This window comes from Chiloscyllium plagiosum, unplaced genomic scaffold, assembly GCF_037043375.1.
Source record: "Chiloscyllium plagiosum isolate Xiang-an unplaced genomic scaffold, Cpla_swu_hap1 HiC_scaffold_25, whole genome shotgun sequence".
Lineage (NCBI taxonomy): Eukaryota > Metazoa > Chordata > Chondrichthyes > Orectolobiformes > Hemiscylliidae > Chiloscyllium > Chiloscyllium plagiosum.
The window spans coordinates 18,808,903-18,828,512 of NW_028270163.1; the positions used below are offsets into that span (position 1 = coordinate 18,808,903).

The 19,610-nt window shown below is 39.5% G+C and overlaps 1 protein-coding gene across 1 annotated transcript in view; it reads left to right on the plus strand.

Moving 5' to 3' along the window:
- foxk2b (forkhead box K2b) overlaps positions 1 to 19,610 on the plus strand; it is a 138,890-nt gene that overhangs the window by 94,760 nt on the left and 24,520 nt on the right. Inside the window, exons 2-5 of the mRNA XM_043714480.2 lie at positions 9,061 to 9,255; positions 11,131 to 11,284; positions 14,862 to 15,008; positions 15,115 to 15,308. Coding sequence (XP_043570415.1) covers positions 9,061 to 9,255; positions 11,131 to 11,284; positions 14,862 to 15,008; positions 15,115 to 15,308 — 690 coding nt within the window. The remainder of the gene's footprint in view (positions 1 to 9,060; positions 9,256 to 11,130; positions 11,285 to 14,861; positions 15,009 to 15,114; positions 15,309 to 19,610) is intronic.

The window sequence follows — 19,610 nt, forward strand, 5'->3', positions numbered from 1 at the left end:
GAAGCACCTTTGAATGCCTTACTGTATTAAAAATGCTATGTAAATTTGGGTTGTTATTCCTACCTTATAGCTGAAAGTTTGGAAGTGGGTGAAAACAGTCATGGAGTGGTACAGGTCATGAAAGAAGAGATAACGTTTGTGACAAAAGTTGTCCATCCAAATTAGTACAATCCCATCTTTTTGCTAAGGTAAAAGAAGCACAAACTATATTTTAATTTTGCAATACTGTGCCCAAATGCAAGTGAACAGTGATTTAAGATGGCTTTCTCTAGGATGTCATGAATTCAAAAATTACATTGAAATTTCAATCAAAAGATGTTTTTCAAATTTTTTTCTTCATAAGTGAGTTTTTTGAAATGCTTTTAATATCTAAAAATACAGAAATAACTCAGTAAATTCTCTAAACAATTGGAGATGTTCACTTATTTCTAAATGATTGTATAGGAGATGTATTGTTTACATAATGTAACTACTAAAACTATTGTTGTATATCTTGTTACATAACTATTACTATTATTTCAATACTAGTGTAATTACATCCCGTGATTTTGATCTATAGATAGAACTAGACCACTAGTTGACTGTTGATAGTTGTCTGAATTAAAATGTTTAAAACACTGCTTCGGAGTTGATTCCTCCCTTTGGGTAGAGTGCAAACCACGACGAAAACAGCAACAGCTGATACATAGGAGACTGTGCCAGCCAATAGCATGGATGTGACTACTTGAGGTTGTTTGTGTTACAGTCTGTATATTATGCACAGTCCTGCTGGGGAATGTTCAGTCAAGCTGTTTATTCACTGTATCATCTATAAATAGCCTTTTGCTCTCCTGAAAATGAGAGTTGCAGTTAATGTATATACTGTGAAGTCCACCACTCATTTATTGGTATAAATTTTAACCCTTAACATTTGTTTTATTCATTCAATGGATATAGGCTTTGCTGGCTGGGCCATAACTGCCTTTGAAAAGGTGGTGGTGAGCTACATTTTTGAACCGCTACAGTCGACATATAGGTACAAGTAGGGAGGAAAATCCAGAATATTGATCTACTGACACTGTAGGGACAGCATTTTCTTTCCATATAGACTAGTGAATGGCTGGAAAGGAACTTGCAGGTAGTGGTGTTCCCATGTATCTGCTGCTCTCAGCCTTCTTCATAGTAGCATGTTATGAAGGTGTAAGTGTGTACTATACCTTTTGAGAGAGGAAACTAGCAAGGACTGACCAAAAGCATAGAGTGCTGAACAAATGGGCGACACGGTGGCACAGTGGTTAGCACTGCTGCCTCACAGCGCCGGAGACCCGGGTTCAATTCCCGCCTCAGGCGACTGACTGTGTGGAGTTTGCACATTCTCCCCGTGTCTGCGTGGGGTTGCTCCGGTTTCTTCCCACAGTCCAAAGATGTGCAGGTCAGGTGAATTGGCCATGCTAAATTGCCTGTAGTGTTAGGTAAAGGGGTAAATATTGAGGAATGGGTGGGTTGCGCTTCGGCGGGTCGGTGTGGACTTGTTGGGCAAAGGGCCTGTTTCCACACTGTAATGTAATCTAATCTAATCTATAAAAAAAAATTAAAATGTAACACTTGGTTGGAACATGAAACCAATGAAATAATCCTATGTTTCGGGGTATAAAACTGGACATTTTGCACAGTTAGGGAGAGAGCTGCCAAGTACCAACAAGTATAGACTGCTAGCCACATAGCTCTCTGAAAGGTGCCTTTCCATGAGAAAAGTTGTGCAGCAGAAGACCACAGAAGAGACTACTCGGGAAGATCTGTGCAGGAAAATCGACAAAGCTGACTTTTTTGAAACTTTGTTTTGGCAAAACTTAATCAGGGGTTTTTATCGGACCAGTATTATAGAGTGGGAGGTAAAAGATAGGTTTAAGAGAAAGAAGTTGTAAATAGTGGTTTTAATGTTCTCTGTCGGACTTAAAGAATTAAAATTGAAGAAAGAGAGGAGAAGAAGGGGGTAAGAAGAAAGGGGGGAGAAGGAAGAGGTTGAGAAGAAGTGTTGGGGGGGAAGTCAAGAGATTATGAAGAGGTCAAACAGGCTATTTTAAGTGCTTATGAATTGGTCCCAGAAGTGTATAGATTGCAGTTCAGAAACACAATGAAGGAAACAGGTCAGACTTATGTTGAGTTCGAAAGAATTAAACATAGTAATTTTGATAGATGGGTGCAGGCCTTAAAGGGATAGATAAGACCTGTGCAGCTCTAAAAGAGATTATTCTGCTGAAGGAGTTCCACAGATGGTAACAATTCACGTGGAGGAACAGAAAGTTCAGGAATTCAGAAGGGCAGCAGAGTTAGCAGGTGAATATATGTTGATGCATAAGACAAGCTTCCGGCCAGAATTTCATCCTGTGAGGGATAGAAGGGGAGATCCTACACTATGAAACCAAGAGTAGAGAGCACAGGTAATTGTTTGCCACAGGTTAAAGAACCCCAAGAGGGTGGAAAGGAGGTGAAAGGTCTCAGGTGTTTCACTGTAATGGAGTTGAACACAGAACTACAGTGTGGGTGGTTTCAGAAGGGCACTGGGAAAAGACATTTTCACTGCCAGGAAGTGGGACATGTAAAGTCACAGGCACTCTGGGAAAAGATGTGGTAAAATAAGCTAAGCCAGTGGCATTAGCGAAATTAGTAAAGGAAACCCCAAGGAAAGCCGAAGAGCAGTAGGAGAGTCCACAGCTTGGGCAGGAGCTAGGTATGGAGTTAGTACCCTATCTCTATAATGAACTCGCCTCTGTGAGTAAAGTTTACTCAGAAAGAACTGGGGATGAAGGACAAGAAGTTATAATTTTGACAGATATAGAATCTAACCAGTCTCTTATAGTAAGAGATGAGCGAATTTGCACTCTTTCTGATCTGTTACCTGAGAGTGTGGTAATTTGTGGGATAGTTGGATAGAAATTTAGCATTCTCCTATGGAAGATCAAGTTGGAGTGGCAACTTGGCTGGGGAAGTAACAGTGGGAGTGATTGACAGAGTGTCAGTTCCTGGAATCCAGTTTATTTTGGGGAATGATTTAGCAGGGTCCTAGTTGGGAGTGACACCCCTTGTGGAAAACTAAGAAACCGAAGAGTTAAAAGAAAAATGTATGCGGATGCGTACTCCGAAAAGGAGGCAGAGAATATTCCTAAGGGTTATTATCTGAAAGCTAGAATCCTAAGACTGAAATGGAGACCATGGCAGGTTAGTGTAGAGGAGAAATGAGCTGAAGTGCGCCACATTGTGTTGCCGGTAGCATACAGACAGAATGTGTTACAGGTAGCACATGAGCTACCTGTAGGAGGTCACCTAGGGGTACGAAAGACTCAGACTAAGATACAAAAACATTTTTATTGGCCTGGAATGCACAAGGATGTGATTAACTTTTGCCATACATATCATACATGACAAATGATAGGTAAGCCACAGGCAATCATAAAACCAGCACCTTTGTTGCCAATTCCTGCGTTCGAAGAACCTTTCATATGGGTTATAATTGATAATGTAGGTCCCCACCGGATAACTAGAAGAGAGAAAGAACTCAAGAAATGGGTATTAGTTACTGCCCTGCAGAGTGAGGAATCAAATTCAGATGTTGTGGATTTTGATGTGCCTCAAAATATGTTTAAAAAATGATTTCCTTGAGGAGTGGAAACTATCTATCTCAGGAGCAAAGAACGTCGTTGAAAGGTTTGTTACTGCAGTATGAGGACATATGTAGGAATCAGATGGCGAGGACTAATGCTGTTGTACGTAAACTAGATGTAGGGAGTACTGTTCCGATAAAACAACACCCCTATCTGCTTAAGCCTTTCAAAGCCAGACAGACAGATCCAGAAGGAGGTGGAGACCACATCGAGTGGAGTTCGTTGATTGTCTTAGTTCCCAAACTGGACGGGACTCAACAATTTTGGGTGGATTATCGGAAGGTCAATGCTGTTACAAAATCGGACTCATGTTCAGTACTGAGATTGGAGGACTGTTTTGAGGAAAGTCGGACAAGCGAGTTACATCACCAAGTTGGACTTACTCCGTGGTTACTGGCAGGTACCTTTATCAGAGATGGTAAAAGAACTTTGTGTTTGTAACCCAAATGGGCTATATCAGTTTAAAGTGATGCCCTTTGGAATGAAGAACGCATCTGTCACATTCCAAAGACTCATGAATAGAGTTGTGACTGGGTTAACTGTTTGTTAACCTTCATCTATTTGAACGATGTAGTGATCTTTACTAAGTCCTGGAAAGGTCAAATGGCACAGTTGGCAGAGCTCTTTGAATGACTACGAGAAGCAAAACTGGTAGTAAACTTAAACAAAATTGAATTTGCGAAAGCAGAGGTGACGTTTTGGGATATAATATCGGTCATGGAAGATTGACCCCACGGAATACAAAGATGAAGGCCATCAAGGAATTTTCATGACCAACCTCGAAGAAAGAGGTGCTGCAATTCTTGGGACTATGCAGATTCTATCAGAAATTTGTTCCAAACTTCAGCAGTGCAATTACACCGTTAACTGATTTGCTGAAGAGGAACCCAGTGTTTCGGTGGATAGAAAAATGCCAGGAGGCATTCGACCATTTTAAAAGCAATATTAACCACCACACCAGTTTTAGCTACACCGCATTTTTTTGAAACCTTTCAAAGTTGCCATCGATACTAGTAATATAGGAGTTGGAGCTGTACTGCTACAGTAAGCTGAGGATGGGATTGAATGGCCAGTTGGTTCCTTTTCGAAGAAACGCAACATCCATCAAAGGAAATACTCCATGATAGATAAAGAACTATTGAGTTTGGTACTGGCCTTATAACATTTTAATGTGTACATCACAATGCGTCAGAGATGGTAACATACATGGATCACAATCGTCTTACTGTTCTTAACTAATAGGTGATTAGATTAGATTAGATTCCCTACAGTGCAGAAACAATCCCTTCGGCCCAACAAGTCCACACCGACCCTCTGAAAAGTCACCCACCCAGACCCATCCCTCCACTCATGCACCTATCACTATGGGCAATTTAACATGGCCAATTCACCTCACCTGCACATCTTTGGACTGTGGGAGGAAACCGGAGTACCCAGAGGAAACCCACGCAGACACAGGGAGAATGTGCAAGCTCCACACAGTCGCCCAAAGTTGGAACCGAACCCAGGTCCCTGGCGCTGCGGGACAGCAGTGCTAACAACTGTGCCGCCCACAGTTCTTGGAATGCCTTAAAGGCAAGAATATGAAACTATTTCATTGGAGTCCTATGTTACAGGCTCTTAATTTACAAATCATTCATGTTGCGGGTCGTAAGAATGTAATCACAGATGCATGATCGTGAATTTAACTGATAAAGTATAGATGAAATTGGTATCTATTCAATGTTATATGTGGCAACAAGTTAATATGAACTTAGATTAAAGTCATATGTATGTTATGGTAATGTGATTAAGGAATAGAAAAAAAAGCCATCTTTTCGTTATGATGGTTCATTTTGTTTTATTAAGGGAGAAGGTGTTATGAAGGTGTAGGTGTGTACTGAACCTTTGAGAGAGAGGAAGTGAGCAAGGACTGACCGAAAGCACAGAGTTCTGAATAAGGTAAAAATGAAACAAATAGCTGGAGTTATGTTGCTGTGGAACAAAAACAAATTCAAATTTGGCCAATCAGTTTAAATTATGCCCCAGATATCAAAATCCAATAGAATTTGTATTTACTGTTTTGGTGACATAAAGCCAATGAAATGATCCATGTTGGGGTATAAAACCGGACATTTTGAACAGTTAGGGGAGAACTGCCAAGCAAATAGTTCTCTGAAAGGTGCCTGTCCAGAAGAAAAGTTGTGAGCAGAAGACCACAGAAGAGACTATCCAGGAAAACCCAGAGGAAAATCGACAGAGCTGACTGGTTTTGAAGCATGGTTTTTTTTTGTAAATCTAAATCAGGGTTTTTTATTGGACCAGTATTGTAGAGTGGGAGGTAAAAGATAGGTTTAAGAGAAAAGAGTTGTAAAAAGTGATTTTAATGTTCTCTGTTGGACTTGAAGTAAAAATTAACAATTTTATTCTTTAATGAAATATGGGATAGTTCTTTGCCTCTTAAAATTTAACAGATTATAGCGCAAGATGAGCTTCTCTGTGTTGGGTTTAAATTAGCAGAAGGGTTTATCCAGTGTCATAACAAGTAGTTACCGGTTTGAAACGTTCTGTTTAAGGACCTTGACGAATTTCTACAGTGCACTTTGAAGCTGGTCTATAATGCTATACTGTGCATTGGTAATGGAGAGTGTGAATACTTGTGGATGTGGTGCCAGTCAAGCAGCTACTTTATTCTGGATAGTGTAGATCATCTTGTGTTGTTGGAACAGCATTCATCCTAGGTTCGTAGGGAAAATTCCGTCATATTCCTGATTTGAATATGTGGATTGTGGACAGGCTTTGAAAGGTTAGATGAGTTATTTAAAGTAGGATTCCTAGCATCTGACCTTCTTTTGAAGCCACTGTATTTACACAGAGTCCAGATCATTTTTTTGGGTCAGTGTAACCCCCAGGATATTGATATTGAGGGTATCAATGATAGTGTGCCATTGAATGTCAAGGATGATGCTTTGATTCTCTTGTTGGAGATGGCTATTGCCTGGCATGTTTGTGGCATGAATAGTATTTGCTCCTTGTCAGCCAAAGCCTGGATATTGCTGTATTTGGACATATACTGCATCATTTTCTGAGGATTTGTGTACAGTGCTGAATGTTGAACAATCATTAGTAAAAATCTCCAGTTCTGACCTTATGATGGGGAGAATGTCATTGATGTAGCTTAAGCTAATTGGCCCTACAATACTGCGTGGTGAACTCCTGGAGCTGAGATGATTGAATTGATATGCACAACCACGTTTCTTTGTGCTAGATAAAACTCTCTTCTGATTGGAGTTTTCTCCCACAATTCCCATTGTTTCTATTTTTGCTTTGGCTGTTTGATGCTGCACTCTCTCAAATACTGCCTTGAGGTCATGGGCAGTTACATTTGCTTCATCTCTGGAATTCAGCACTTCTTGTCTGTGTTTGAACCAAGGGCTATAATGAGGTCAGGGAACAAGTGGCCTTGGAAGGACCCAAATTGAGTGTCAGCACGCAGTTATTGATAAACAAATACTGCTCAAGAGTGCTGTTGATGACACCCTTTCCATTACTATCGATTGATTGAGAGGAGAACTGGGGTGGTGATTGGTCAGGTTAGGTTTTTTGTAAACGGTATACCTGAACAGTTTTCCACATTGCCAGTTAGATGCCAGTTGTAGTTGGACTGAAATAGTTTGGCTAGAGAAGCAACAAAGTTTTGAGCACAAAACGTCAGTACAATTGGTGGAACATTGTTAAGGGCCATAATCTTTGCAGTATCTAGTGCTTCCAACCATTTCTCAAAAACACATGGAGTGATTTACATTGGTTGAAAACTGCATTCTGTGATACTGGGGTCGCTGGATGAGGTGGAAATGGCTCAGCCACTCAGTGCTTCTGGGTGAAGATTGTTGCTAATGCCTCAGCTCTATCATTTGCATTTTTAATGAACTTTTTAAATGATTTGTCGATTTGTTAAGAGCATTGTTACACGGTTATTGAATTTCTACGTTCTTGTGAAGGAGAAACAGCATCAAGTTCATTTTGGATGTTTGCTTTTTCAAAAATGACAAGTCTTCCAGGCCAGTTTTAAAATTGATTGCATGCTGTCTTTTTGAACTTTGTACACGTAGTATTGTCTGTCTTGGAGTGCAGCAAAGGCATGGCTGACAGAATTTCTCAAGCGCTCATGTTGCTGATGCACAATCTGGGTCTCAGTGATTGTGGATTAATGGTTAAGGAGTTTTTGAAAATATGCTTTCCAGTATCTTCAACCTTTTAACCCTTGACACACATGCTACATGCTAAGTTGGCAGTTTGAGAAGGTAGATTTTAAAGTTCATGAGAATGTTTGGAGAAACCATAAGCTGTCTTCCAGACGCTCATTCCATGTAGTTTTCAAATACAAGTAGTGTGCCATTCTATTTTACTTAAGACTTAATTGCTGTATTAAGATTTAAGTTAAGATTCTTAACCTTTGCATTTCCGCACATAAGAAACTTGATCTATCTTTAATTGTCGCTGAAATATAACTGTTCTATCAAATGTTCTACCGCCTAAGTATGAAGGAGTGTCTCTGGAATTTCTTGAACACTTTCCATACTTTCACAGCACCACACTCGGAAAGCCGCAATTGATGAGATCCACAGCAGATCAGCTGCGCCATTTCAGGCTTCTACAGAGTACAGCAGCAAGTGTTTGACATTGTTCTTCATAAGTCATCAAAATCTCATGTGCACTGAGCAACAATCATCACCACACTTCTGTGTTTCACTGAGACCCAGACTGTGTATAGCAATGCGAGTGCTTGAGAACTTCTGTCAGCCATGCCTCTGCTGCAGTCCACATTCAGTGGGAAGATGGTCATACAAATGTTTATGTCCTCAGTGAAGCAAGCTCTGCAAGCATTCGAACAAAATTCTTGCAGAATCAATTATAGCAGACTAGACACTGTCCATGTTAAGGTTAAAAGGCATCCCTACCACCAGATCCAGTTTTTCAGGTGATTACAAAGAAAATGCTTCAGTGACACTTTGAAGACCATAAAGTTTGGCAACGTTGGTTTTAACAATATATAGGAGCTTGCTAAGTCATTCAGAATAGTGTCAACTTGTCTATAAAGCTGCATCATATTTGGAGTCACATGTTGCAGAGAAGCAAAATAAGGAAGATAACCCTGCACTCCAGATCCCATTACTTCACGGGACATCCTGCACCCAAGATGTGTGGGTTAAGAATTAGTCTATTTAGCTCTGTGAAGACCAATGGCAGAAACAGCACACTTTTGATGTGGTCGTGTTAATGTAATAGTCTTGGGAAATTACTGTATTTTCTAACTTTTTTGTTTTCATTTGGCACCTTTAGAAATTATTGTTTATTATATATGTAAGATGTACAGATGAATAAGGGAACCTTTAAAACCAGAAAATAACAGACCTACTGAAAATGTTGTGTTTTCCAGGTGTACCTTTAGGTTCCCCAGCACAAATATTAAGATCTCGTTTACTGCACTCTGCAGTGAAAAAAAAGAGAAACAGGAGGCCCCAGAATCTCCAGTGAGGCCAGTCCAACCACAAATCTCCCCTCTGAAGATAAACATTCCAGACAACATAGCTGATCTGATCAGTCCCCTCCCTTCTCCTACTGGAACAATCAGGTAAGCTGCTGGATAACTGTGTATTTCTGTGCTACAAAATTTTTCATTTGTTACAGTTTAAATTATAGACAAACTGTACAGTAGAGGTCACTGAAATCTTTATTTAAACAGATGAGCTTTCAGAATTTCGATTTGAAGGGAGCAATACGCCAGAGGAAGAAATTGAGAGAGAGCATTCTGAAAAGTAGATTAAGATGTTCTTGATCTCCAAATTATCTAGCATTGTTATTTTACAAGTTGAATGTCCAGGTGCTAAACTACAGCATTACTAAAACTGGCTTATTACATGAACTTTCTCTCAGGAATTAAATTTGTTGACCTTCCTCATCCTGAAACATCTGACAGTCTGAGGATTTAAATCAGTCCGATTACAACCTGGGAGTCGTTGTCATAGAGATGTACAGCATGGAGGTCGAACTCGTCCATGCTGACCAAGTATCCTAACCTAATCTAGTCCCATTTGCCAGCACTTGGCCCATATCCCTCTAAACCCTTCCTGTTCATATACCCATACAGATGCATTTTAACTGTTGTAATAGTACCAGCCTAGACTACTTCCTGTGACAGCTCATTCCATACATCATCCTTTGTGTGAAAAAGTTGCTCCTTAGGTTCTTTTTATATCTTTCCCCTCTCATCCTAAACTTATGCCTTTTCTAGTTCTGGATCCTACTCCCCCCTCCCCCACAGGGAAAAGACTTTGTCTGTTTACCCTACCAATGCCCCTCATGATATAAACCTCTATAAAATCATATTTAACTCTGAGATAAACGTCTGACTGCATATATGTTATCACTAGGAAGACCTGTTTGCATTTCTGAAACGTTGCTTCAAACGTCCAAATCTCTACAATCTATCCAGTCTCACACCTTCCAAAATTGCTTTGTCTGTCTGATTTCTATCCCTTTGCATATCCCTGATGTTAATGACTTCACCATTGCTGGTTACCCCTATAGCTGACTCTCAAGTTGTGAAATGCCCTCACTTGTTTTCCTCCTTTAAGAGAATCCTTTTTGTTTATCTCTTCATGTGGGTTCAGTGTCATTTTGTTTTAGAATGTCCTTGTGAAACACACCCTTATGTTAAAGAGCGTAATAAATATAGATGATATATTCTCCTCCTGTCTAGTTAACAGCCTTTCTCTGCTGCACTTGGTATTCTGATCATGGCAAAGCCACTGGCTTTCACAAAGTAGCGACCCTAATTGTTACATGCCTATTAATGGCCACCCCGCACATTAATTGGGGCTTAACCTCCTCATTCTTCTTTCAACTCCTACCATTCCTCCCCAAGATTGCACTGGGGTCATTAGCAGATGAACCATATATATTGCCCTCTATTTATTGTGTTCTCGCAAATGATAACTGTCCATCCTTGGCATATCAAAGGAAAAAGAAAATTAGTTACTTGTCTACAATTTAGAGGAACCTAGCTCACAAATGATTTGTTCCCCATTCGTTGAAACCACTTGCCAGGCTATAGGTTTTATGTTGTGCCCTGTCCATAACACAACAGCAATGGCTCTTGTTGCCAGGTTCTGCCTTTTAAGATATCCCCTTACCCTTAATACCTCTGGGTACTTTTTCTTCATTTTAGTCACTTAAATCTTTTCCACGTCTCCAAACTTTCATGTAAATTACTTGTTTGCTGCCCTCCCAGGTCATTTACTTCTTAACAAGCATTTTGATCAACACTGTTAACCTCTCAGAGACTTGACATTTTATCACCGTATGTTATTTTTGGAAGCAAACACAATTATAGTTAGTAGTACATACTACTATTATAGTTAACTTTTTCTAAAATTTAGTGTATAACTGATTTTTTGTTGCACTTCTGCAACATTTGACTTACGGAGCTTTTCGGTTTTATTCGCAGTGCTGCAAACTCCTGCCCCTCCAGCCCAAGGGGTGCAGGTTCTTCTGGTTACCGAATAAGTCGTGGGCTTCATTCTGACCTGCAAATAATGTCTGACCCTACACAAAACAACTCTGAGAATGACAAGGAAACATCAGACGGAGACAGCCCAAAGGTCAGCACTCAAAACGAAGAAGTTGCTTTTAAAATATGTTTGACCAACTTTTTACAAAGAGAGGAGGAAAATCCTTTTACCGAACATGAACATCACTGGCTGGGCACGCATTTGCTGTCCATCCTTTACTGCCCTTGAGAAAGTGATGGTGAGCTGTGTTCTTTGAAGCACTAGGGCCATGTGATATAGGTGCACCTCCAGTGCTGATAAGAAAGTTGTGTGACATAACATATGGGTAATGTTGGTCAACAACTATTTCCAGACATAAAATAGCACATGAAGACCTTTCATATAGGGTCTAATTATGAATTTTTCATTTAAGGTGGTGGAGAGTACTCATCTATCAATGTATCAAAGCACCATCCAAGTATTACAAGTTCATTTTTTTCACAACAGTCTGAATTGTGTTGCTCACGAACAATGAAGCTTTATTTCTCTTCAGCCACTCTTGTCCTCATTAGTTTTATTTCCCTGTATCACCCCTGCACCCCCTCACTCCCCACCAAAATTCTCTCTCACATGCACTGTAGGTATTTTAGCCAACAGCTAAACAGCCAACAAGAATTCCACCTTGTCTGTATAGAAAAGCCAACCAAGTACTTGATAGGCCAACTACAGGCCGTTCCCCAGGAACGGAAAACCCACCATTGTTGCTGGTTGACACTGATCCAAGGCCAAGGATTGTCACTGGCTAGAGGGAACTGATGATCGGAGGGATTTTGAGGGAAATTTGCATGTAATGAGGATCAGCAACAAGAATTGCTCCACGTACACTCCTGTCCAATTCTGTGACCTTTGACCAGGCACTCAGTGCTTTGAAAGAGGGGCTCCAGAAACAGCCTCAGCTAGGTTTGCTTCCTATGCAGCAAGCATCATTCCCTTGCTGGGTGAATACCAGCAACAGTGGTATAGGGTTATTAAGTAGGCATCAATTTGCCACATAAGGGGATCAGTGGCAGTAGGTCCAGAAATTATTCACATGCTTTGCTATCACCAATTTAATTGACGAGGTGAGAAGGTGAGGGATCCCCACCCACTATCTTCCAGCTTGATCACATATCTATGCACAAACATCTCTCTACCCCCCGTTTGTTTTTTTCTATGTTCACTGATGTCTTAATTCAAGGGCTCACAGATTAGCTATTTAAGATTGTGGTGGTACTCTACACTAAACACTCGAAAGTACACCAATTTACATACCCTCCTACTCTTCACTGTAAAGAAAGAACTTCCATTTATTTGACCTCCTTCACACCCTTATGAAGTTCTAAAACACTTGATGCCAGGTGAAGTATTTTCGACTCTGATGACTCTTGTACTGTGGGGAAATGTGGCAACACATATTACATGACAAGATTCCACAAACAGTAGTGAAGCTAATGACCAGATGATTTGTTTTCATGGTCTTTGATTGAAAAGCAAATAATGACTAGGGCATTGCAAGAATTCTACAGTTCTCCTTTGAGTAGTACCATGTCATCTTTTATGTACGTTTGAGAAAGACAGAGCCTCTGCTTAATAAAACCACCAAATGATGATACTCAAGTACTGTACTGATTTTCAGGCTTGATTGTATGCCCCAGGTATCTGGAGTGAGTTTGCACCAACAACCTTCCAGTTTATGGGAGGTTGAGTGGCTGAAAGGATGCACGCTCGCTTACTTGCAATCTACCCCCTAGTCAATGACAAGTTCCAGGCTGGCAGAGCCAGAGAGGAGATAGAGTGTGGTTAGAAGGAGAGAGGTTAGCTGAGAGAGTCAGGGGCTTAGAATTAAGGAGGGCTAGCGTAGGCAGAGAGGAGATTAGGTAGGTAGGGTAGAGCAAGGCAGAGAAGCCCTGCCAGTATTGGAGAATGAGGCAGAGTGGAGGTTGGTATTCCAAGCAGGGCTACCTTGAAAGGGCTGGAGAGGGGAAGGGCGGGGGATGGGGGGAGGTTAGAGAAGTAACTGGGTTCCCTCCTGCTAGAGGCGGCACGGTGGCTCAGTGGTTAGCACTGCTGTCTCACAGCACCAGGGACCTGGATTCAATTCCAGCCCCTTGTCTACATGGGTTTCCTCTGGGTGCTGTAGTTTCCTCCCACAATCCGAAGATGTACATGTCAGGTGAATTGGCCATGCTAAATTGCCCATAGTGTTAGGTGCATTAGTCTGAGGGAAATGGGTCTGGGTGGATTTCTCTTTGGAAGGTCAGTGTGGACTTGTTGGGCTGAACAGCCTGTTTCCACACTAGGGAAGCTAATCTAATCTTACAAGCCTGGACTGGTGTGCTGTTTTCTGTTAAAAGGCACATAAACTCTCAATTTATTGTGAGGGGCTAGAATTAGTTTCTCACTATTCCATTATGGAACTGCAGTGTGTAAAAGCTTGAAAATTCCATATATTTTAACTAAATTTGTGTTTATGAAATGTGAGCTGTACAGCATTAACAGTATCATACTTGTTTTTATCCGTTAGCATGGAAGCATAATTTCTTGTGACAAAAATACTATTTCTCGTGATGATATTTTAAAATGTCTTCAGAATTAAACTGTAGAAATTTTTAAAAATGCAGTAAGGAATTTTATAAAAATACTTAGAGGTTTACAAAATTATGAGGGGCACGGATAGGATAAATAGTCCCCTGGGGTCGGGGAGTCCAGAACTAGAGGGCATAGGTTTAGGGTGAGAGGGGAAAGATATAAAAGAGACCTAAGGGGCAACTTTTTCATGCAGAGGGTGATAAGTGTATGGAATGAGCTGCCAGAGGAAGTGGTGGATGCTGGTACAATTGCAACATTTAAGAGGCATTTGGATGGGTATATGAATAGGAAGGGTTTGGAGGGATATGGGCTGGGTGCTGGCAGGTGGGAATAGATTGGGTTGGGATATCTGGTCAGCATGGACGGGTTGGACCGAAGGGTCTGTTTCCATGCTGTACATCTCTATGACTCTGTTTTCCATTTACTTTTCATAAATATGCCTTTGAATTGCTTTATCTAACAAACAATACTCATAAATTAGGTGCAGTATAAAGTTCTGTCTGCCATACCCAAATAATGTTTTGTGACCAACCTTGGAGCAATCCCTATTGCAATAAATGAATTTTACTCCATTTCCAGTTTGTTTTTTATAATCCGTTCATCAGCATTCTTGTGGCTTTTTGAACCCAAATTCACTTTATTTGTAACTCTTTCATCTAGGGAAAAGAGGGGAAGCACAAGTCTGGAATCGACTAAAATAATACATTCTTATTTTCAAAAACATTTTGACTAAAGCAAATCAAATTTATATTCATAAAGCTATATTGAAAACCATGGATGAGCTGTAGCAGTAAGTGCTTCAAAATAATAACTTTTTAAAATTTAAGACTTTTGGTGAGTTTTAGAAAACATTGATTTACAAATATGAATCTTGGAAGCTGCACACAATTAAACAGAATGTGATAAATCTGAAAGGTTGTGTTTGGTGGATGCTTTTTGGGTGTGTTGAAAAGCGAAAACTCTTCCATTTCAGAAAATAAGTTGTTCAGTACTGAATAAATAAGCTCTTAAATTTATTGTTTTAATTTTCTAGAATTAACAGAATGTTCTTTGATGACAGGATGATGCCAAGCCACCTTATTCCTATGCACAGTTAATAGTTCAAGCCATCACAACTGCACCAGATAAACAGCTTACGTTAAGTGGAATCTACACACACATCACAAAGAACTATCCATATTACAGGACAGCAGACAAAGGCTGGCAGGTAAGTGAACATCAGCTTTGTAGATACGAATAGAGTTTGTGTGGTGTCGGTAAAACAAAGTGTGTTCTTTTTGCAAAATCCTTTACCCTTCTCTTCCTTTTTGCAGAATTCTATCCGACATAATCTTTCCCTGAATCGCTACTTCATTAAGGTACCACGTTCCCAAGAGGAACCTGGTAAAGGCTCATTCTGGAGGATAGACCCTGCTTCTGAAAGCAAACTAACAGAACAGGCTTTTAGGAAAAGAAGGCCACGGGGTGTTCCCTGTTTCAGAACTCCCTTGGGACCTCTATCTTCCAGGTATGCAAATTGCATGCAGTTATGTACATCTAAAATGTAAACTTCCTGACCCATTTAACATAAATTAAAGAAGTAATTCTAAACGTTTGTCAGGCAACAATTTATAATATTCAGTTTATCTATAAAGTGTACATTGTGCTGGAGTTATGTCACTTGGTTGTATTGCACAGCAAGTTTAATGCTAATGCTCTGAATACCCTAATTGATTTCTTTTCAGGGTTATGGTAATATTGCTTTTTGATTATAACTGGAGGAATGCAGATTGGCATCTGGGTAATATTTTTTCATTTAACTTCATGCACTATGCGATTCTTTACAAAGAACCCAAAAATTGAAGTTTAATTAAAACTTTTGGTATGTTTTAATGTATATTCAGGCAAGACTGATAGTTAGAGGTTAAGTATAAAATTTCTATACAGTAACATCTGTGTTGTAAAATGTTACATATTTACAAGTTCTAAGTATAGAAATGGTGCAATAAGAACATTCAGTTGGTGTTGTACAGCTGATGTCTTTCTAAATATAAAGTACTGTATTAAATTGCACTATGGATTACACGAAAAACATCAGTGGTCCAGAAAGTTCTTTAGAGTGCCATCTGCAGGAATGTCAGAGAAACTGAAGGATGCAAGTTGAGCAAGTAACCCCAGAACAAATTGATGAGGTATGAGGAAAATGCTCGTTTTAAAGTAATGTGAAAGTATTGAGGTTTGTTGCTAGTGCAGTGATGGGAAACATGGGATACAGCAGAAATTAACCTTAATAAACTAGGGAAATATGGAATGGAAAATCAGGAAATGTGGAACTGGCATATTGATAATCCGGCAAAAGCAGAGATTTGATTAGATTAGATTCCCTACAGTGTGGAAACAGGCCCTTCGGCCCAACCCTCCGAAGAGTAACCCACCCAGACCCATTTCCCCCTCACTAATGCACCTAGCACTATGAGCAAATTAGCATGGCAAATTCACGTGACCTACACATCTTTGGGCTGTGGGAGGAAACCGGAGCACCTGTAGGAAACCCACGCAGACACGGGGAGAATGTGTAACTGCCACATAGACAGTTGCCCGAGGCTGGAATCAAACCTGGGACCCTGGTGCTGTGAGGCAACAGTGCTAATCACTGAACCACCGTGCCATTCATTATGCTGATACATGTGCTGGTAGAATGTAAAGATACTAGTTGAAGTCATAAATTATGACCTGTGATTGAAATAAATTTGAAATAAATCATTAGTAACTCCATTTAAATAGCAGACAGTTGGAAAGCCATACTGATAGATTCAGTATTTGGTCTCTGACCAGCATTGTCATTAAAACTATGACAATGGGGTCGTTAACATGGCAAATATCGAATGCATAAAGTGTATAAAATGAATTGGTTCCAGGTTTTTGAATTTTAGCAATGACTTGAACCAAATGTGGGACAATTGCTTTCCAACCAAAGCCTTGATCATCTTTTCCACAGTGTTATCCCTTTTGTTTAGTACTTACAGTTAGTATATTATGATTGGAAAATTTTGTATGCTGTTCCTTCTGAACTAAACATTTGTAATTTGACAGACAGGGGAATCTGCAATAAGTTCTATTTTACGAGCTCCAATAAGTTTTATGTTGAGACCAAGTCTCAAAACAAAAACAAATTGTCAAAATCTCTCATGAACCCATTAGAGTTATTGCAACTGTTTTCTGAGGATTCCCAGGCTTTCTACCATTCAACATGTAGCTTGAAGGCTTGGCACAGTTTTAACATTTCTTTTAAAACCTGAGAAATTGCTCTGCATTTCTCCACAGCTGTAGAAATTACTGGCTTTAGAAATGTGTGGTTGGAAAAGAGTGGAACCCTTGCTGGTGCTGTAACCAAGATTAGAAATCTGCTGGATGTTACTTGAGCTGCTGCCCTGACATTATATATAATCTGCAGCCAAAGCAATTTAGACACTAAAACTGCTTGTGGCCTGACTCTATTAGGTGTGTCCTCAACTTCAGTATCATTAGGACTGATTGCTGATCAACTCAGGGCCCTAAAACCTTTTCTGTACCTATGCCTCCACAATAAGAGCCTGTCTTTTTATTCTCTGCTTTTTTTTCCTGCAGAAGGACTTTCTTCAATAGAATATTATTGTACCCTCTACATTTCTGTTTCCTCTCTTGTTTAGTCATACCTTGGAAAAACCTTGCATTCAGAGATCCTCCACTGAACTATTAGGAATTTGAATTGGAAAATGCAGCACAGAGCCATGGCTTCAGTATTCTGCTGAGCCACCTCGCAAAGACTATATCCTTATTCTATTGGCTAGGGAAAAATATATTTCACTTTTATTTCATGTTCGGTTGAAGATTTTCATCCTCTCTTTAAATAAGTTTCTTCTCAATATTTGCATGTAGTTTAATCCCTATGCCACTCATTTTTGGTCACCTAATGGATGAGACACTGAGCAATTGGGTTTAATGTTGTGAGATTATTTTTGAGCCTGGCTAAAATAACTTTTCATAGGTTCTGCATGTGTAGAATCTGAATGCAGAGAGATCCTCGATAGCTTCTCATTCTTGTTCACGAAAGCAATCCTTTGTAGAATGCATGTGCTTACGGTAGGTTTGCAACCTTTGTGACAGAGGGTCTGCAGGATGTTAATTGCATTGTCAGCAGTTTATGTGGAGAGATCACAGGAGAGAAAAAAGATTTTACTTGGATTTTCTATATGCCTTAGTTTGGACAATCTATAATATACTTTCATATCTTGTACCATTAATTTTAAAAAATTGTAACTTTGTCCCCCTGTTTAATTTCTCTTGAGTCTTTTGAATGTGAATGTAGTTTTCAGTTACATAGGATCTACGTGAGATGTATTTTTACATGCAGATTTTGGTGATGAAAAAATCAAACATGTATTTGATCTGAAATGAACAAGTAGGTCCTTGTTCCACACCTGTATCACAGTATGATCGCAAAGTGAAATTGTCAAGCAGCACCATGTAATGTAGTAGTCATAGTTGCAAGTGAAAACCCATTGGAATTTTCTGTAAACTTAACCTTCACACAGTGTGAGAGCCAAATAAACTGCTGTATGTTGTTGGTCTGACAGATCTGAGAAAAATCTTAATGGATTATTACGTGTACACATTTCAAACTCACTAAAATGATAATGTACGTTGCTGGCTGTCTCTTTAAGCTTTGTCCTGATCAGCTGCACAGAACTATAAACTATTTTTTAAATTGCAATTTACTTTTTATAATTGTGTGGGTAGTATTTTTTTCTGTAAATGTTTTAAGTTGTTTTCTTGCAGTGGAGTTGTTTTGAAGATTCATTGTGCGTTTGACAGTATAACATTTCAGTTTGCTTTTACAAGAATGTGACTAACCCCCTGTTTTGAACTTTATCCCCATTTCCTGTTGAAGATTTGCCATGACTCATCTGATCAGACCACATTTGAAATTTTTGAGAATCATTTTACATTAGTGCCTTTATGTACTGAGATTAAGCATCTTAGAGTTTGATACTGTTTTTCACACTATCTGGGATAACAGGATGCAGCTGGAGACAAACTTAACAAGCTGATGTATCATGGTGATCACTTAGAATGAAGAAAATTCAGTTGAGAAATGTATAGCCAAACTGCAGATTTTTATCATCTTTATAAGTGCTCCTGCACCCTGATTCAGCAGTTCTGTGTTTGACTTGCTTACACATTGCTAAAAGCATTGATTGGGAGAGCTCCACAAAGAAAAGAAATGCTGTGTGAAAGTTATTTGTTGCTATTTGATCAGCTACGTGGATTGGTTTAAAAAAAATTGAGCAAGGATAAGAAGGCCTTGTTTAAACACTGAAAATGGCTCTGCTACTGTGGTCATAACCTTGTAGTTTCCCAATAGTGCACCACTTCTGATGTTTAAAAGTTTGAAATTTGACTCTGAAGAAGCTATCATAGTTAGTTTAGTAGACTCCATGTCTTTGAAATTCAAATGTTAAAAAGGCTAGTAATGGGTCTACTTTGCAGCTGTGTTATCTATGACATGTAACATTGAACTTGCAGTTTGGTTTGTGGTGAGCTATTAATTTTCAGTATCTTTCTAAAAGTGTGGTCTGTGAGTAGCATTTATGTATTTTAGGGTGGCTTAACAATTAAAGTAAGATGGGTATTTTTCAGCATTAGACATGGTGAACAAGCTCCACTGGAGAGTAGCTGATCAGTTATTAAAGTAAACTGGTTCAGTCTGGTTCTTGCATTCTAACTGCAACTAACATAAATAGAGAGATTCCCATGCAGCTTTCAAGTAGAGTGCAGATTCCAGGCAGAG